The 21,350-nt window shown below is 39.8% G+C and overlaps 1 protein-coding gene across 8 annotated transcripts in view; it reads left to right on the forward strand.

The window, feature by feature from the left end:
* Positions 1–3,244: 3,244 nt before the first annotated feature.
* Positions 3,245–21,350, forward strand: part of PICALM (phosphatidylinositol binding clathrin assembly protein) — a 71,145-nt gene continuing 53,039 nt past the window's right edge. For 3 of the 8 annotated variants that reach the window (XM_040583305.1, XM_040583307.1, XM_040583306.1), the window contains exon 1: positions 3,246–3,559. In XM_040583305.1, coding sequence (XP_040439239.1) covers positions 3,430–3,559 — 130 coding nt within the window. In that variant the 5' untranslated portion in view covers positions 3,246–3,429. Of the gene's footprint in view, positions 3,560–21,350 lie in introns of all 8 variants that reach the window. The other 5 variants (XM_040583302.1, XM_040583304.1, XM_040583308.1 and 2 more) reach the window with 3 other exon arrangements.

Here is a 21,350-nt window from a genome sequence, read left to right on the forward strand (position 1 = left end):
TGCTAAATTCCTGTGACTGAAATCAAATTCATCTTTCCTTAGAAGCTGGGGAGAATATTATAACCCTTAACAGCAAATCAAACTATGGTTTTGAAATGGGTCATGGGAAACATCTGGATTGTAACGTGTTTCCAAATCATTTGAACGTTGAAAGAGTGTTTCCCAACCCTATTCAGGTGTCTTCACTGTCTCTGGTTTTCCTCCCCATTGCCTCCTTGCCTTCACTGTCCCTCTAACCATTCCTTCAGCAGTTCCATCTCTGTTCCATTGGCTCACTCCCATTTCAAAATCTTGCCTCTCTGCAACTTTTCTTCATCACCACCTTCACTTCCCAGATTATGGTTGCTGGAGTTTTTTGTTGCTGTTTCCAGATAACACCCTCAATTCCTTGGTAATGAGCCTGCTACAGTTTATTAGCATGTGCTCAGCTTTGTGCCTCACCACTTCTGTGGCCTACACGGGCTGATTTCTAATAGACCCAAAATTCAGCCAAACCACCTGCTTTAAATCTGAAGCTACTTCTGATTAATAGTGCCCCCCAACCCACAGCCTTCCTAATCGTGTGCAATAGTACGAAGCATGGAGGAAGGGCAGGGATGCCAGCAGCACTGTGAACACCAAAGCACCCAGTCGGATTGCAGGCACCACACAGAGTAGAAATGACACTGTTGCGAGAAAATCATATACATAATAAATGACAGCGGTCATGCTGAGGCAAGGTTTTCAGCACTATACAATACACATGGGGAGAAACAGCCCTGTCAGCTTGTCTGTCCTTCCAGGATAGCTGGATGCCAGTGAAACAGACACTTTTGGGAGCTTGTGAATGCAAGATACAACATTTTTGCAGGAGTTGGATCCAGACTCTGGAAGAACTTTTCACAAGAGAAAAGAATGTTGTTTAGGTTTGCGACTTTGCTAAATATAGGACTCCTATCTTTGCAGTAGTTTCTCTTCAGATATGTACTCCTTTCTCCTTTCATTCTGAAGCACTCCCAGGCACACAAACAAAACCAAATTAGTTATAAACTAATCAGACTTGTTTTTTTTCAGGTTGGAAAGGAAAAGATAATATTTTGATTTCAATTTCCAAATCTTTGGGAGGTGCTCTGATATTATCTATCACAGTGCTTCAAGCTCCTCACTGTCATGTTATCAACTGGCTCCCAAGCAATTAAAAAGCAACACACAATTACAAAAATGTTTTTTCCCATCACTTCTCTCTCCCATTTCTGCTTATGAACAAAAATAACAAGCAGAATTTTTAACTGTGGGGTAAAACTGTGAGGTTCCTCTGCATATGAAGAGCTGTAAAAGGGCTGAATTTATTTTTGGTTTTGGACCTCTAAGACCGAGGTCACTTTTTGTCCCCTTAGGAATGAGATATTTTGTCCAAATCTGGTCTAAATAACTCCTAGGGTCACAAGCTTCCTTGGATAGTTTCACTGTTCCTGGAGAAAGCAATGGGCATAATCAGGGAAGAACTGATGGAGCCCAAATTACTTAGGCCAATTCCATGGAACTTCTCCAAATAGCAGCTTGAAGTGGGGTGTTGAAATCCTGGTCCTAGCTGAAGTTAGCATAAGAAATACCAGCAGTGTCAAAATTATTTATGTCTCTGATTTACAGTATAATTTTTAAACAATACAAAAAGATGTTGTATTCTCAGCAATATGTTTTGCTGTTTTCAATAGCCTATAGCAGTCTCAGTGTTTTCATGGTGTGAAGCTTTATGCTAAAGCTGTCTTATCTGAGCCCGCTGCTGTATGTATCAGTGATTTATTTCCCTGGCACGGATATTTGGGACTCCAGAAGCAGTTCAGGAGCCAAGACATACAAGCACGACAGTAGCTTCAAAGAGCCTGGCATTATGAAGGAAGCAAATTCTATTTGTCCAAGCACTCCTTGCACAAAAACAGCAATGGCGTTATTTGGGTTCAGCTTTTACCAGATGTCCTTTCTCTGACACCGATTTTTCCTTACACATTAAAAACAGATAATCCTACTTCTATATCCTGTCAAGCAGAGACGAGTATCATTTGTATACTGCTTCTGTTTAAGTTGCCTAATAAATATTTCAGTGGCTTCATGGATGAGGGACAGTTACAAGACAGCTCCTCAGGAGGCACTTCTGGGAGAGGAATAACATTTGTCTGCTGGAATCCTGTGGTTTTGCTGTCTTACTGCTGTGCGTTGGGGAAGAGGAGAAGAGCCCTATTGTAACAAGTAAGGAAAGTTGCAGGTAGGTGAGAGGCTGTGACTGCGCTTTGGTAACGCACAGCAGGAGGTAACGTTACCTGCAGTCTGGGTCATGTACCTGCCAGGCTTACAGGAGGCACCTTACGGAACAGTTAAGTAACTTCTACGAACAGAAACATGAGGTAACTTCATATGAAATCCCAACAAGCTAAGGACAGAGCCACGGGCCAAGGCCAGGAGCCCTGAGAAGCATTAGCTGAGGAGCAGAACAGTGGGAAGGTGATCATGAAAGACCCGTGCTCACGAAAGACCCGGGAACCACCAATTTTATGCTTGCCGTGCTGCACATTTGCAAAAATTTTTGGCAAGCTTTCAACTAGAAATAACTGTGAGGAGAAGCACCATCCCAGCAGCCTGCGCACGGATTTTTCCTTGATGCTTTCATTGTCTGAGGTGACAACTGAAGGAGTTCCCGCAAAACTTTGAAAGCTGAGGAATACAGAAACTTCCTTCGGGGCAGGGACACCTCACCGGCTCCACAGGATTTTACACAGCGCTTGAACTCGCCCTGCTGAACCCACACGGGGGGGGGGCCCCTCACAGGGGATGCCCCCCTCACAGGGGGTCCCCCAAACCCCCCCCGCCCAGCCCCCGGGGCCTGTCCGCCTCCCCTCAGCCCCCTCCCCTCAGCGCAGGGAGCCGCGGGAGAGGGCTGAGGACAGCGAGCCCCCACAGTCGCCTCGTAACGCCCCCCCAAAGCCCGCCACACCCGGCGGGGGCGCGCGCGCGGCGCCACGTGACTCCCCCGTCCTCCTTCCCCCCTCCCCGGCTTGTTGCACTGAGGAGCTTCGCGCGGGGCGCGCCGGCGAGGAGGGGGCGGTGCGTGTCACGTGGGCGGGGCGCCGGGGCATCACGTGATGCGGGCGGCCCGGAAAGATCCGAGGAGGAGCGTCGCCGCCGCCATTTTCCTGCGGCGCCCAGTGTGTGTCCCCTGTCCCCGGCCGAGCGGAAGGCGCGCAGGGGGAGGGGACGGCGGCTGGGGGAGGGGGGCGGGAGGAGGAGGGGTCCCTGCTCGGGTGACAGGTCCGTCCCTGAGGGCGGAGCGGGGGCCGCCTGCGGCACGGCGGGGTGAGCAGTCCGTGCAGCTCCATCCCCCGGCTAGTCCTCCCGTCCCGGCCCCTGAGGAGGGAGCGGAGCCGCTGTCGGTTCCAGCGCCGCCAGCCACCCGCCATGTCCGGCCAAAGCCTCACCGACCGCATCACGGCGGCGCAGCACAGCGTGACCGGCTCGGCGGTCTCGAAAACCGTCTGCAAGGCCACGACCCACGAGGTCATGGGGCCCAAGAAGAAACACCTGGACTGTGAGTACCGCGGGGGGGGGGATTGGCGGCCGAAGGGCTTTCTCCGCGCCTTCCGTCGGGCTTCGCGGAGGAGAGGGGTTGCCCGGCCTGCCCTGGGGTCTGTGGAGCGGAGCGCCCGCGATGGGGCTGCCTCCGTGCCCACCGGCCTCGTGGGGACGTGCAGCCTGGTCAGGCGGAGGAGCTCCGTGCGTTTCAGTGTAGGGCATTCTCATGGGGGAGGTGGGGGTGGGGGGTGTAGGATCGGGGACGTGGCGGTGAAGAGCTTGGGAGAGGCTGTTCAGTGTATCTGCTCTCCAGAAGGGGCCTTATTAGCTCTTCGCTATGCACAGGACCCTGGACAATGAGACCTGCTTGCCCCGTACCCCTGCCTTGGAGAGAGAGAACCGCGGAGGCTAAACGGAGGAGTGGGCTCTAATTTCCTCACTAATTGATCTAATTTGTATTTTGCTAGGGCAGCACTCCCCCATTCTGTAGAGGAGGTGCAGGACTTTGAAGAAGGAATAGCTGACCAGTTACCTTAATTCTTTTCCAGATAGTCTATTAGGAAAAAAAATATATTATTACTTCTCTATCATTCTTGTAACTCTTCCATGTAGAATATGGGAAATGAGCTTTTGAGAGACTAATCTGCCTTAGTAAAGGTGTTCTTCTTAGACCTTTCTAGTCTGTCTCTTTCACTTGGGAAGATGGGCCTAAGGAATTCTTTAGACCTTCAGTACCGAAGCTTAACATCCCGTACAGAGACTGGTCATTTTTCAGCTTCTATTGAAAATAGATCCAAGGTGGGAAGACTTAAAAGGTTTTTTCATCAACTCTGATCCATCCAGGTGATTATGAAGAGAATGATGAGCACCAAAGTTCATATTAGTGTGTCTCCCACTAAGCTGTAAGGTCACAGGACTGAAGATGTTCTTGGCTTGAATACCTGATTATTTTGCACTTATTTATTCTAGGCCTTTGAGGACCCTTCTCTCCTCTCTCTGCCCCCCACCCCCTGCCTTCACTTCTCCCAATATGTAACAAAAGGTACTGGTGAGAGATGTGCGGCTGTGCCTTCTCTGTGCATGCCTTCTCCTTTATTCCCACCCACATCTGTGAGGAGAAGGTTGGGTCTTCGTGTGTCTTGAATTTGTGCCATCTAAGTTGTTCTGTATCCAAAGGAAAAGGCCAGATGATACTATTAGGATTAATTGGACTGTAGTTATTTTTGCTTTCCACCAAAATGGGTGTCTGACTTAAAGGTTTAAGAAATTCTGTGAGTACCTGAGTGGGATTTGATCAGTTTTTTAGGGTAGTGCCAGAACAGCTGCCTCAGTTTTTTTTTCTGGTATCCCCTCTTCCATTTCTTCTCTTGCCTGAAGACTGAGTAGTAACTGAGTGGCTTTGTTATTTCTGGTCAGCCCAGGTGTCAGAAGGCTGAGGAAAGCTTTATGCTTTAAGTAACTTGGTCCTCCGGTAAAGAAGACACCTTGTCAAGCGGCTTATTTATGAAGTTGTGGTGTTACTGGATTTCACACAACGGAAGGGAGGCTTTCTGGAGAAAACTTTGTCAGGTTTAGCCTGGAATAGTGCTAAAAGTACAGTTTCAATAATAAGCTATTTAGCAGCTGAATTATTTCACGGTACGAGCTTTTTTAAAAGGGTGGTGTTCTGAACATGGTTGCTGATTGAGACCTATAGGATGCTGCTGTAGAAGGGTGCTTGAACTTCCTTAGAAAGCTATCTAGTAGTTGCTGGATGATAAGACCATTTCTGTATTTCCCTTGTCTACTCTAGACTGTCAGAAGTTCCAGTTCCTGCCTCATTCTCAGAGAATCCTTTTATCGGAGCAAAGCCAACTTTTTTTTTATTAGCTTTACTACTAGTCACTTTTTTTAAATGGTTAAAATAGATCATGGGTAAATAAGTTTTTTATGCTGCCCTTAATAGTTAGTTAGAAGTCTCTGTGCCTTGCATCAGGAAATGACACATAGTTCCTTATTTTCAGAATTTTCTTTGTTTGTAACATTTATGGTTGTATGTTTAGAAATGAATGCTTTTTGCACAAGCTGTGACTCAAGCCCCACCTCTGAATTATTTGCACATATCTTCCTTTTACAACAGTTTCACTAGTTATATCAATTGACATCTCACTGTGAATGACAATCAATATACCAGTTGTCATAGGTGGCATGCTCCTTAAATACTTTTCTAATTAGTGCTTATTGTGATAATGACAATTAATGCTTACATCGTTAAAGGTTGTTGGATGAGTTGATGAGCTGAGTTTTCTAATACTGTCCTGTAATGAAGTCTCAAGTTTTGTACCGTTTTCTGTGACATGACATACATTCTTTGTTAATGTGGTAATTGTATTGGTTGTACAGATTGCAGTATTACTGACTGTCCTGTTTCTGAAATTCTTTATTAAGCTTAAGTCATCATGAACACATTTAAGTAGCTCAGCCTCATGTTCACTTGTACCAATGGGGGGAAATCCAGCATAGGTACCTGAGCATGATTATTCCTATCCTTATTCATCTTCCTCTTGACTGTTTATAGAGTTCCAAAACTGAAGTGCTCCCCAGCTTAGGTGTGTGTCCCCTCTGTATTTCCCTCAGTGACCATTACCTTAATAATCAAAGAATGTGAAAGGGCATTCTTAGCCCATGATGGTAAAAATATAATCTGCTCCAAAGAATGCTTTCTCTCCCATTACAAAGCTTAGGTGCTTGTTTGGTTTGGGGAAGAGAGAGAGAATTCTCATTTACAAGTGGACATGGCTTATGATGGGTAGGCAGCAATCATCTTATGGTCATATATTTGTGCTCAGGATATGTTGGGTTTTTTTTTTTTCTTCTCGTTTTGAAGGTCCAGTCTTCCAGCTGGGTTAAAGGTTCTCTGTTTTGTAATCTAGGTGCTGCTTTTGTAATGATGAATTACTAGTTTTATGGTAATCAGGTTTAATAATCTTGAAACCCTTAAAGCATAGTTCATGAAATTTCTTTTACAGAAAACCTAGTGTCACTAGGACTTTGTTCTAGTTTTCACACCTCTCTGAGCAGTGATAGCTCAAAATGGGTTTGTGTGTTTAACTTTTACACTGAGATTTAAACAACCCTTTCTTTCCTGTTCAGCTTTTTGTTGCTGTCTTCAGTGCTGTATAGTGATGCAAAGAACAAATGCTTTAGGTTGCTTGCATGTAAATGGTGCTGGAAAACTTGTTGCCAGGTTTCACTTTTTTTTACATGATCCTAATAGGTGCTATGCACATGTGTTTGCATGTGTATGTGGTGAACAATTAATATTTGGAAGACTGGAAGATGCATACTTAATGCCAAGTAGGAGGTTTCACTAGGTCAGTTGAGTGAAACCACTGTAGCAGTGATATTGCAGTAGCATAAAAATCTTTGTGTATGTGTCCATGTTGTGGAGTGTAGTTTAAACAGCTTTGATGTGAAACGTATTTAGGGTTGGGTTCTTGAATGGGTATGGCATGGTAACCCTGTCTGCTTGTAGCTAATGGAGTAGTGCTCTTTAAAGGAGAATGTGGATGGATGGCTTGGAAGGAAGTTGCAATGCTGTAATTATCCATCCTTAACAGGAAATCTCTCTATGGTTATGCCAGAGTGTACTTCCTTGACTTCTTATTGTAAAGAAAAATCTGCATTTTTAAGAAAGACTGTAAACCAGAGCCTGGCCCTGTGTTGCATAGACATTGGTGAGAAGCTATGCAAGTGAAAATAAACTTAACTGAGCTTGTTGGGAACTTTTTTCCCCCAAGTCCCTAGTGTGGCTGTTTCGGTTTTGTCTAGAGGCTACTACTAGTACAATAAAAGTCCAGCTAAAGACTTAGTTTATGTCTGTGCTGGAGACATCTTCTGTTTCCAGATGAGTTAGTAGGCAGAGGGTATCTTGTAGAACCGAGGGACAGGCATCAATTGTTTTTCCCTGTATCTCTCAAAAGATCTGTAGTAAAGCTGGGAAAACCAGCATTCTCAGTGCTCATCTAACTGCGTTATTTCAGTGATGTGATGACTTAACTCCTGGTGTCTGTGGATCCTACTCTGTTCTCCAGTAGAATTAGATTATCCACATTCCTTTTATGGTATTGTAGTACTTCACCAAATTCATATTTTCTTTCTGGTTTTGGCAGGATTACCTGAAGTTTCTCGTGGCTTTGCTTCCCATTTTATAGTTTACTTACATTTCTGGAGGCAATCCATTGTTATTTTTGCCTAGAACTGTTCCGTGTAACTGTAATTGTTTCAAATACAGATAATTGCATTATTACTACTTTCTTTTGAAGTATTCATTTTTGAACTTTTCCATGATTCGTGTATCGTTTCTTCCTTAGCCAGCTTTTCCTAACTTTTTACTATAATTCTTTTGGAATACTTGTTTGTGCCTTTCAGCAGAGTACAAGAACTATCATACTCCTCTAGACTGCCAGAGGGACAATTTTCTACCACAGCTGCTCATTTGCAGAAAGAATAGCCATTTAGTTCTGCAGCTGTTGTTTTATTTTACTTAGCCTGAAGCAGTATTCTGCTTCGGATGAAGTAAGAGGCAGGAGCTAAGGAGGAGAAGCTGTAGGACACCTGCAGTCAGCTTCGTTGAATCTTCATACTGCCTTTGTTTCCCATCAGCTGTGGTTATTCAGGTGTCATGTAACTTTGGGCTATAGCTCTTGTTGTGACATTTTTTTGAAAATTGTTTTAATGGTGTGTTCATCTCATCTTCTAAAGGTGATGCTTGTAAGAGATGTTCTTCTGCAGTTCAGCCTGTGACCTAATGATCTATTTCAGTCTTTAGTTCCTAATCCTACAATCAGTTTTTGATCTGTAGATGGTGAAAGTTTTAAGCTGTTCCTAGTGACTTGGCTCACAAAGTAATACTAGTTTGCCTCATAATACAGAAGAGATGACTTATCCAACATGGAATTTAAAGCTTCCCTTTTTTGCTTTGTGTATGTTGCCTTATATAAAGTACATGATCAGTAAACTGCTGCTGCTGTTGGAATGCTGGGAGAGTTCGCTTACAAAATGTTACTGACATCTTGCTCTGCATGGAAAATGCAACATGTTTTCTAAAGCAGAGACACTTTTATGTTTGAGAGCTTAATTTTTTTAATGTCCTTCTTAAATTTAAGTGTCTCAATATCTTCAAAATCTTTTCACTCCTTAATTCTCAAACATCAGTTGCTTCTTTAAAAATAGCCCACTGCTCTGCTACTGGTTGGATATGTGCACTTTTGTTTTCTGTAAAACGTGCAGAAGCTGCTCCTCAAGCATGTTAGAAGAAATCAGGTAAGTATTGTAAATTACTTGTTTCTATAATCTCGGAGTCTTGTAGTGGGACAGTTACTAAACATTTCCAAACAGTTTATAATACCAGTTTAAAGCAATAATCTCAAGCATGTGTTCTTCTGAGTATCTTAGCAGGCTCTTCTGCTGTAGCAATGAAAACTTTGCTTTGTGTCGAACTGGGTTTTTTGTCCATCAGTGTATGACTTTTAACTGTTTAGATTTCCTGCTGGTTGAAGTCTTAATGCTGGAAGTAGTTGTAATTTGGAGCAGATTGTTACCCTGAAAAGACTTAGGTAGGGGAGAGATTTTATTACTGATTGTCTTCACTGGATTAGAAGTAAATAAGAAATAACTGGTTAAGTGGAACAAAGTGAGAAGGAAAAAAGCTGATGTTTGATATAAAATTGTTGGTTTGGATTTATTTTTCCTCTTCTAGCAGTGTCTTCCATTGTGAAATGTGATTGTGAGCAGGCAGGGTATAACTTTTATTTACTATGTATCCTAAGCTCAAAGGAAGTAGAAATGCTGTTGTTAGACTTTGTATTTCACTCCCAGCTTTACATCACAGCTTTATCAATTAGCTGGTAGTTTCTAAACCTCAAGGTAATGTTAGTAAATTCAGTGCTAACTTGTGGTAGACTAACCATAGCAAATCCAAGTTACGAGTAATATGTGACAAATTGGGTATTGAGATTTGAGAAATTAGGGAACTAAGCTGTATTTAAGTGTGTGAAAATAACTTAATGAAGTTAAGCATTTCATAAAGACTTAACAAATATGCTGGTTTTTCCAATTGTGACTAAACATCTCCTGTGCTATTTTGCTAGAAGGACCTTTATAAAGTAATACTTATCTGGATCATTTGTAGTATTAAACATGAGTAAATCAGGCTTTTATAAGTTTTACCTCAAAACAGAGGGTGTAAAATGACAAGGTCTACACAAAAATTAACTTGGGATTGTCAGTTCCTAGCATGAATCATAAGAAAATTTACTGGAGGGAACAGTGGTGGCGTAAAGGGAAGTCTAGTGGTTTTATTTTAATTCATGTTATGGCATATACATGGTCTATAAAAAAAAAATACAAAGGTGGGTTTTATACTCATTCAGAGCTCTCGTATAATTTCCTTCAGACCTAGTAGTTTACTGAGGAAGAGCTCTGCATGTCAACCCCTTCTTTTTCCCTTTCTCCTGAAAAGACACTTTTGAAATACTCACTTAGTGTTCTTTATTGCTTCCTCCCAAGCAAGCAGTCCTTCAGTCATAACATCCGTATGCTCTTGCAGTGGTGCCATTCTAGCAGCAGTAATTCTTTTGCTTATGTAGGAAGTGGTAAGTTTGCACGAGTTGAAACTGCTCTGGTATTTCACATATTTACTCTAAATATGGTACTTGCAGTAGCATGTAGCTCAGCTATTCCAGTTGCCAACTGTCTGTTATGACATCTACAAAGTATCTCTGTTGTTTGTAACCTTTGGTTTTCATTTAATACGGTTTAAAGCACAAATTATGGATCCTTAAAAACTGTTTCATAGTCAAATACTTAGTGTATAAACTTATTTTATTTTATCCAGTTGAAAAAGGTTGTAATGAAATTAGTATCATTCCTCAGTTACTTTTGTTCAAAAAACCAAACCAGAAACAACTCACTAGTATTCACCTATGCGGCGCAAGTTTCTAAAATTACAATAGTAAACTGGATTTCCAGACCCTAAGTGGATAACATAAAAAGTTTTAAACTAAACTCAGGTTACAAACAGAAATAAACATGTTGTGAGTATTTTTAAAAAAATATTTTTCTTGCCTTTAATCTGGCAGTAAATCCATTCAGAGCAGCTCTGGTTGTCTGTGATTTTTGTTGCTTTATCTGCCAAATCAGAAGGTTGAATGTCTTGGCTATCAAAAGGTGGAAGCAGGTGTCTTCATGTTCCTTGGCATTCTGAAGGACTGCTTATAACTTGCTTTGCTGTTGGCGATGTTTGAATTCTTCTGGGGTGGATAATGAGCTGTAATGCGATATGGTAATGTTTCTGTACCTGTCTCTTGCTGTTAAAGTGTGTACTTTTTGTTTTGGGTTTACTTTTCTTATGTAGTGTTGTGTCCCTGTTTTCTCCTGTTCTTCCCATACGTTCAGGAATCTCATCAGCATTTCACCTACATTTGTTTTCAGTTATGCTTGGATTATTTGGCTGGTATCTCTGCTCTTGCTGACAAATGGGTCAATATTGAATTGGAAATTGGGTCACATTTGAATTTGATTTATCCCCTTTCTCTCCCTCCCACCCGGTATTGCCATAATAGTTGCAGCCATCGTTGCAACCTGTTTCAAGCTTGATGAATTTTTCTGATCTGCAATTCTGTGTATTCTTGATCTGACTATTTTTTCTGTGAAATGTTAAAAGTTGTTTAAACTATTGTGATGGTTAAGACCCCATACTGAGAATGGTGGTGTAATTTGATTGGATTTAATTCTGTCTGGTTTTCTATTTGCCAGAAGCTGGTGTTTGTAACTCAGTAAGTATAATGTTATGAAGAGATTAAAAATGTCACTTTAGAAATCAGTCTGTTAGGAATATTTACTGAAGTATAGCAGCTACATATAGCTGTAGTTTGCAAAGCAGTTCTTCATTTTTGTGTGGCTGTAAAGCTAGCTTCATTGAGTCTTGCTTGCTCATGAAATACCTTCATCCTTTTCATCTGTCTTACAAGGGGTATTTAACTTTAATATTTACATAAGAAATTATGTCAATTTTTAAGTTTTAGGGGTGAAATTAGGGTGTTTTACTTGCAATTACTTTTTATTCATCACTGTCTACAACTAGTACTGTTCAAATCAGTTGTAGTTAAAAGGGAAAAATAACCTTTCTGAACAATATCCTCTTGACAAGCAGAGTTGTTTACTATTTAGAAATATACTAGACTCCTTAGATTTTTAAATTTGAATTAGTTCTCAGGCTGACAGTCCACATCGCTTTGCTTTCATTGATACAGACATGCTCTAAGTAACTGTCTTTTTTAATTCAAAATACTGAATTTGGATTTATTATCCTTTTAATGAGATTTTCAATAATACATTAATAACCTGTCTTACATTCAATAGGAGTTACTTCTCCCTGAAGTGCTTGCATTTCAGTCATGAGTGTCACAGTACAGCACTACAGGATAAAATCAAAAATATATGTGAAAGGGATTTTAATCATAGGAAAGAGAGAAAAATCAATGGAAACCAATTATGAACACTTTTGCATTCCTGGGCTGTAGTAACTTATAATAAGGCTATGAAATGCATAGTAAGTTGCTGCATTTGATTAGCTTTTGAATGGAAAAGCTCCAGGTGCACAACTAGCTGTAAACGGTTTGAAAGACAGGGACTAGCCCACTGTGTTGGGCTTTGCAGGGAAATGATGTTCTAGATACAGGCTTTTATGTTCTTGATAGTTAAAGGGAATTAGCTCAAACTTTCTTCCAGATCTGTTCAGTAGGATTGTTAAGCCTATCAAATGTCATTAACTGACAAAAACAGAGTAAATTTGCTAGCATATTACTTTGCATTAAAAATATGGTTTACATGAAGTTTGTTTTGGTGCTGAATTTGGTGTGTAAGTGGATGGAAATCCAGAGAAGCTTTTGTATTGGTTCTGAGATACCAGGGAGCAGCACAGTTAGTTCAATCTCTGATACTTGGATTTGCATTGTTAGGAATTTGAAGCTTTTATAATTTCTAGGGGCTGATTTTCTGTGTTGTTGTTTCTTGCTGTTTTTTTACACACAATTATTTTATTAGGAGACTTTCTTCAGATTTGATTATCTGTATGTAATATACAGTGCACTGGAGGAGATACTTTCATCCTTATTTGAAACTGTTAATGAGGACCCTTTGTACACAGGAATGCGGTCAGCCTCTTAGTATATGGTAGGGCTGACACAAGATGTTATAACACCTTGTTTTACTATAGCTCCATATTCTTTTTAGCTCTCTGAGGTTTTAACCAGTGAACAAATCTTACTTTGAAGCAAATGGAAAACTGTATTTAGAATTGTTAAGGCTTTCCGTTATGAAACAATTTCATTTAAAAAATAGAATCTGGCTGAAGTAATCTTTCCTTTTACCGAGGACTGAAAAGCAGATGTTATTTACTTCTGCTCTTGGCTTTAGTTTATCTTGGAGGCTGTTTGTGATAGGGACATGTCTTTGTGCATGGTAAATAGAGAAATTCCCATCTGAAAGCTGTGGGATATGGAGGAGTTATTTCTGTGTACAGCTTCCGTTACTAGTCCAGTTTCAAACTTGAGTGTTTGAAGCTCCATGTTTGCTCTGAAACTTGATAACCACATGGTCACTGATAAAGTGCTTGGGAACGACCTCTAAAACTGGAGGATGAGGGAAAGAGCTGATCTTGATTTATGAAACCAAGATATAAGAGCATTGCTCTAAGAGGGTGGGTTCCCCTTTGTAAGGTCCTTTGCTTTATGTACTGAAAATGAGTAAAGCTTCATGTATGGTGCTGGGAAAATACAACTTCATTTTCATTCTCCATGTTCAAGGATGACCATTCCTGCGCCACCTTGACCTGTATAACAGTATATTTAAAACTTTTACTTTGAGCAGCTTTGACATGGGCTGTAAAGGATGGTTTTGATGCAACCAGCTGAAGCTGTTGTGCCCTTGTAAAAGTGATATTTAAACGTACTTTGAAGCTGTACTTTGGCTAAGCCAGGATGAGTTTTGTTGGTTCAGGGAGCTCCAAATATTTCATGGGAGTTGTTAAGTATAAATTGAAGAAGGAAAACTAAATTAGGCAAGCATTTCCAACATGTCTATTAATAGCATGGAGGATTTTAGCTGTTCCTTTACTTGACTGCCTCCCTTCATGGGAGAGCTGCATGCTTACAAGTACGAGTGTCAGTTGAAACAGTTTTGTGATGATGCCTCTGTTTTTGATGGGGAGAGAAGTGATGGTTCTAAATTTCATTTTGTTTCTTTGAGCTCAGGTGCTCTGTTTCATCTAGTTTGTTTGCTAACAGTTCATGTCAAAATCTGGTCCTGTATCGGACAAAAGAAAAGGTATGAAAGTGGCTATCAGTGACAAATCTCCTTTAATGAGTTCACCTACTTTAAAGTGCAAAATGTGAAATAGATGGTATGGAGTTGATGGAGCTTGCATTACAGTGGCTGCAAGACTTACTTTAGATGAAGTATCTTGAACTTTAGCTGCTTAAAAAAAGTGGTAGCGACACTACTTCAACCAAAATTACTAGAATTTTGCACATCACCTAGAATGTTAGCATGGAAAGAGCAGCTTCATGTGTTTTTAATGCTTTTTTTCTCCTATTACTGCTGGGAAGAATGAAGATTAGTCCCACCTAGGGAGGAGACAGAAGTCATATAGAGATTGCAGGTGTGTATATGGCCTTTAATATAAAGAAATCACTCGTGAGACTTAAGTGAAGGAGCAAGGAATAGAAGTAAAGCAACACAATGTTATGTCTAGAATTAATTTCAGACTTTGTACTATCATATCGGTCCTCATGCTTTTTTACAAAGCTATTTTTCTTTCAGTTTTTCAGCACAGAGAAAGATAAATCTCAGACATGTTCTGCAAAACTGTTACTCAAACTGTTTTGTATAACATCAGGGAGTACAAAATGTAGCCTGTTTGATCTCTGAGATCCTAGCCCAAGTACCCAACTGTGTAAACCTGTGCTCTCTTGTGTGATTTTCTGCCAGTCACTATGTAGAAGGTTGGTGTTTGATTTCCGTTGAATGATAAATATTTGAAGTTTGAGGATTTGCTGCTTTGCACATTCAGATCATTTGTCAGGAGCTGTTGTGGGGTTTTTTTTCTTTAAGAAAACAGATTGTATGATTTCATAGGCAAATAATTTAAGCTGCTTTTGTCCTTGGTCTATTAACTGAGATTTGGTAAGGAAAACTTTGCAGCAAGCTTTGGGCAAGTGTTTTTACTGCCCCTGCATTGTCACCAGAGAGGGAAGTCTTATGGTAAAATTTTGAGGGTTACTAGTTTGGGGTTGACCAGCTGCTTTTATAGAAAAAACTAGTATTCCTCAGCAAAACTCCCTCATGAAATCTGTGGGTTTTGTTGCTTATTAGTGTCATTTTCTTGACTTTGCCTTACTTTCCCCATTTTTCCCAATCTTTTTCTGTTTTTGGTGGATGACCACTAACGTCATGGTTTATAAGCTCTTAAATCAGTGCTACAGTTTTTATTAAGACCTTTTAAGCTTTGTTTAGTCAGCTAAAACAGTAAGCAATCATCTGACAGGGTTCTGTTGAAGCTATTTCCTGAGAGATCAACAGAAAAGTAAGATACAGAGATTTTCCACACAAAATAGGAAATATTCCATAGCTGGGTTGTACCATGGTGTATGTCAAGTTTATTCATAGTATACTTCAGCCCATATTCTTACTGCCCAAGAAGTTTTGCTACAGTAGGTGAGCATTGTGTTGTTTATAAGGAAAAGCATATAGCACTGTCTTGTAATAAATAGTACTGATTAAAATCTGAATAATTTGGACTTAATTCTGTTTCTTATGTGCCAGAAAAGGCACTGCTTGCAATAAGTTTATGTACGGGGCTTTTGATATTTCCTACATGAAAATGAACCCAAATTACTTGGTCATTTTTACATCTTTGTGATGTTGGAAGGGCATGATTTAATAATCATACCATTTTAGGATATAAACTTCTTTGTTGTTGGGTGCAGAAGTTTCCCATTTTTTTTTTCCTTTATGAGGTTAAACTCCCAATTTTGATGCTCTGTGTAAGTATATGAAAAGTAGTGAAATGTGGAATATTGGGTTTTAAGCAATATACTGCAGGGCCATAAGGACCTATGATAGATACTGTTGCACCATCAGAATGTCTTGACAGTACAGCTTATTTTGTACAACAAACTAGCATGAACTCTTGACAAAAGAAGGCATATTTCCACAAAATGTTATGTTGTCTTGCCAGAAATTAACTGGACAGTCTTTCAGGTGAAGCTGTAGAGGATGGTATCTGCCAAGAAATGTGTCCTACCATGCATTTAAATATTTTTGCAATTACATTGAATTTATTGTCCTATATAATTCTCAGTTTGCTGAGGACACCAGTATACTTAGTGTGCTGCAGGCATTGCATAGCCTGGGAGGCTGCATAGTAGATGATGTGTTTTGGCATGAGTGTTTTCCAGAAACTGGAAAACCTTTGTTGGAGAGAAGGTCATAGTCTGACCAGAATATTTTGCAGCACAAAGGTGGATATACACATCTTCATCTGCAGTTTCAGCACTGATGGAGGTAGATGAATACAGAGGCATAACTCCTTTAACTCAAATACGTGCTTCCTGACAGCTCCCAAAGGCATTCAGGAAAAATGTGCTATTCTTGCTCTGAAATAGATTCTGTTTAGAAGGAAATCTGATTTTCAGTTTCTTAATTGAAATTGGGAGAGAATAACAGATATTCCAAATCAACTTTGCTAGAGTGAGTAAGACTTTTGAGCTAGTGAACTGAGACAAGTATTGAAGTAGCCAAAGCTCAGATCAGATGCTTTGGTTATTTCTTATCCTTGGTTTTGTCTATTAAACTGTCTAATTAAAGATGCAGCACTGCCTTAGTTCTAAAATAACAAAGATCAGGAGATTTTTTTGGCTTGAAAATCTGTTCAGTGAGATGTGGTGGCAGGAGGTCAGGCTGGCGTTAATGCTTGATGGTGGATTTGGCTTCACTATGCTGTGTAGTGATGGTACACAACTACTACAAAATTGCTTCTGATGCATCTTTCAGAAAGAAGTGATATGTAAGTCAAATATCAAAGAAACAGCTAATTTACACTTGTGTGAATACTTTGTATCTTTAGAAGATACATATATTTATATTTATAAACCACACTAGAGGGGTTTACTGACAAAATGTGCCGTGCATGAAGTCAGGTGTGTTTTCTCTGGTTGTCTGTAATGTAGGATTAGGGAAGTCACAGACATTGGAGGGCAGCAATGGTACTTTGGCCGCTTTTGGGTATACTTTAACATGTTTGATATAAATCCCATATAGATCAGATGAGCTTTGGGACTGGAAGTTCTGGAGACAGGCCGTTTTAGCTGTATTACAAATGGTGGCGGCAACAACTATGGGACTTGCTCCCAGAAGTTGAAATTGGGAGTTCTTTGCAGGATTGAGGAGGGTTAGATAATGAAGTGAACCCTAGTTATGTTAAATGCCCATTGAAAAAAATAGGTCATCTTGCAGCAAAACAACTGTAGAGTTGTGCTCATTGAGGATTTTCTTGTTCTGCAGTGTCTGCTGTTGACAAAATGGTTTCTCTGTTCCAGTAGGTTGGGCTATAATAGTGTTACTGCTAGCAAGCTGCCAGGTAAGGGCATTTGTTGATACTTTGCATGAATCTAGGAGGTGTTGCAGGGCAATCTGCAAGGACTGGTTGCATTCGGTTGGCAGTACAACAGTGGGTTGTACATGTGTTTCACAAGTCTTGTTTTCAACACACATCCATTAGTGCTTTTTATTTTTTTTTAATTGTATGGAGGTGTAATAGCTATGGAGTATTTACAGACGAAGTTCCTTTGGAGCAGAAGGCTATAAGTGCAAAGTGCATGCTATAACCAAAAAATTACAGTACGAAAAGGCAGATGGCTTGGGCACTATTCTTGTCAGAGAGAAAGATAGAAAACAGCATGGTGACATATGCAATGTGTATGTGGTGATGAAGAGACCTGTGGGTTACTATCTTTGACATCACATACTGATCTCTCTCAGCTATCTATAAACCATGTGTGCCTTCTCTATGCACCTTAAGGTAAAATCATTGGATAAACTTGCATGTGTGCAGGCTGTTTGCTTGAAATAGCTTCATGTTTGCAGTAGGAGATCAAAGTAGTGTTAAAGCTATACAATTTTCAAAGTAGTCTTCATCAAAATAAAAATGTTCCACTCAATGCAATTCCTTGTGCTTCCATCCATCTACTGTGTTTGACTATCCATGCTATAAATATTAGATACGTAAATATTTATTATAATATTTAATATATTAATTTAACATTATACTCTAATATATTAAATACTTATTTCAATATTGAATCAAATAGCTGTCATTCAAAATTAAAACCAGCTCGACCACCTGTTCTAATGTATTCTCAAACAATACCAGTCACGCAGAACTCTTTAAGGTACGTACCTGCTTTATAGCTTGTCAGAACCTAAAGAAGTGGGTGTGTCCTCAAGTGTTTTCAGTTGTGCTCTGGAAATGTTGAACAAATAACTTTTCGTAATTATATTCATGAATGCATTGACACTAGCATGTTATCAGTGAGAAAGAATATTTGCTTCTCCCTGGCTTAAATAGTCCAGTGGTTTAAATACTCAGATTGAATGTATTGCTTATGCAAGAATTGTCATGTTAGTTGGCAAATACAGGCATTTTTCATCTTGTAATCAAGAATCACCTTTAGAATATGATTCATAGACTCACTATTAAGTTTGTTTGTAAAGATAGGATCAAGGCTTTAAGTTTACAGGTACTTTTCAGTGGGAATAACATGCAAGTGTACGTGTGGGAGCTAATACTTGTTTTGGAGTAGATTTCATGATAAAATACTTTTAAAAGGAACTGTAGGAATTGAATGTAGAGCAAAAGTGGTCAGTAGTTTTAGCATGTCTTGCATGTTTCTCAGCCTTAGGGTACTGAAGCAGTAGTTGATTTGTTGTCTTATTTAGAGGAAGTACTTAAGGTCTTTTTTTTAAGAGTAATGCAATATTGATCAAATTTGGAACTCTGCAAGGATAATGCTTTAGTAGAAGAAAAATACTTCAATATCTGAAAAGCTGTTGTGAGAAGTGTTACTTAAATCAGAGGGGGAGAAAAATGTTACCTTTATAACTAATTGTATACATCAGTCTCCTTCATGTGAAATACAGGCAATGAGGAGTTCACAAAGTTTTTGAAAATTACAAACTTGTGTATACATGGTGTGCAGGAAGTGTTTGGCTACAGTGTTCAGCAAAATTTTTTTAATCTTTGTGACCTGGATCATTTCTGCTGATAAGTGCGCCGCCCCCCCCCCCCCCTCCCCCCCACTTTAAATTTGTTTAACTTGGTACATGTTTCAGTTAAGTAATGTTGTTGCATGTGGGAGATGGCAATTTTAGAGAGGTTTTTCAAACTACTACCGTGGTATGCAGAAGGAGAGCAATGTTACCGCTTCGTAGTATGAAAGGGTACAGTCAGGCTTTCACATCCTCAGCTAAGTCAGTTCCAATGAGCCATGGATTATCTCGTGTAGGCTGAGCTCACATAAACCTCCACTGGTATGAACATTAGTTGGGAATTGCTGTTCACATTTTGTGCCAAGTATAGCTGTGGACTATTTTTTCTTTGGACTTTTTAGCTTGTATTCATTGAGCGTGAGTTCATCATATATAAATATCATCACTACATATGTGTGCTTAAAACCTGTCTCTGCATGTTGGATTTGTAATAAAAAGTGTGTATTTTTGTATTGAAAAGAGCTTATAATTCACTCTTTACAGTGGCATATGAAGAAAGCTGTGATTGGAAAAAAAACCCCACCATACCAGCAAAAATCCCTAGTAGAAGACATAGTTCACTGTGTCAAAACAGTTTTTTTTGGAGAAAGGTGTGGAATCGCTGATGGTTATTAATCTGAAGATTTTTTTGCCAGTATGCCACGTCCATTCCAGAGATCCATGACCTTTAATTTCATAATAATTAACTTTAAACCATGCCTGTCTAAAAGTGTAGAAAATGATACTGAGATGGCTCAGACATTAACAGGCCTTTTTTCTTAAAGCTTCACAAGAGAGATAATTGTGACCAGATAGTTAATAGTTATTCTTTACAAGAAGAAAGGAATGCTGCTTCCTGCCACCCCCCCCACCCCACCCCCCCAAAAAAAAACAACCCAGAAAACCCCCAAAACAAAAAAACATCCAAACCACAAAACCCTGTGCTAAGGAATACTTATGTTAGATGAATTCAAATTGGCAGGACGCGGTAAACATCTTCTGAAATTTTCAATTCTATCTTAAATAATATATTAAATTTTTGGTAGCTGTCTCTAAGAAAATGTGAAGACTGAAGAACAGCAGGCAGAAAGCAATTGTAGGGAAAGGAGAAGACATGGAGTATCAATCTGTAGAAAGATGATAAATGTATTTCAGATACTTTTGTACTGATTGATATTTAAAGATTTTAACAAAGAGATTTCTTTCCTGCTACAACAACTGATCTTGATGGGTGCAAGTGCCAAGCATGTTTTTTGATATCCTTTTTTCTGCGTTACTCTCAAACTAATTAGTACATGGGAGAACTGCTTCAATACAGGTTGCTTACATCACTTTGCCATCAAATTGGAGGATGTTTAAAGTGGAGAATATGTCCGTATCTTGTTCTGATGATGCTTGTTAATAATAACCAGTCTGCTGGACTACATTGTGTATTAACAGACAGTAGCATTGTGCTGGGAATGTTTGCAGCTGCTCTTTCAGACCAAGATTAGGAGACAAAGTTGCGCTGATAAATTGGAGTAGTACTCCCTGAATGCTTGGAAGTGCAGAGTTCTAAATGGGTAAAGGAAGGTGTCAAAGTTGAGTATAAAAGGGTTATCTGAAAGTGGAGAGGCACTACAATAGGCTCTGGCTCATTTAATTTTCATTATAAATTACCAATGTGAGGCTGCAGGAAAGGTAGGTGTCCATCTGTGTGCCTACAGAAAAATATTTCATGAGACAAAGTTTTTTCCATTGTATTTGGTGCTGGGGAGCTTCAGTATCTGGCTTGGGGCACTATTATTTAAAAAAAATAGTGAAACTGTAGAGAATCCAGAGGAGATCAGCTAAGGCAACTGGAAAGTCAGGAAACACTGAAAGAAAAATATTTATTTTATTAAGAAAGTAGATAATGAAGAATAGTGTTTTTACATTGTGTTGATGGCTTTTATGCAGAAGGCAGATATTCTCTCTCCCCTGTAAAAGACAAGAGGAAGTTTCTTTTTTTAATTTGCACCAGAACATTGGACTTTTGGGATATAAGATAGGTCTAAGGAAATTTGGAGTTATGGGGGTGTGGAGTAACCACTGAAGACCAAGGCAGACATCTTTGGAGAGCAGTGGATGACTGTAGTTGGACAGTTGAGTAATATAATAGCTCATAGTTGCTGAAAGTGGTAGCGCTTTTCCGCTCCTGTTTTTGCTCTTATTCCTGTTACTTTTGCATGTCATCCTTTCCTCTTCTGCAGTGGCTTTTGCTGGTTTCAGTCTTCTTGAGCTGTTTTTTATCTTGTAGAACAATGGAAAAACTATGTGGGATTGTCTCCCCATGTGTCATCCCCCATTATCCCACCCACCACCACTTAAGTTAGGGTTTTTTTCTTTTTATGAGAAATGAAAATGGTTTGGAGAGAAGTACACCAGTGCTGGCTTAATGTAAGTGATGGAAGTGTGCGGCTGTTAGCAGGTAGACACAG

The sequence above is a fragment of the Falco naumanni genome, chromosome 2 (assembly GCF_017639655.2).
Source record: "Falco naumanni isolate bFalNau1 chromosome 2, bFalNau1.pat, whole genome shotgun sequence".
Taxonomy (NCBI): Eukaryota; Metazoa; Chordata; class Aves; order Falconiformes; family Falconidae; genus Falco; species Falco naumanni.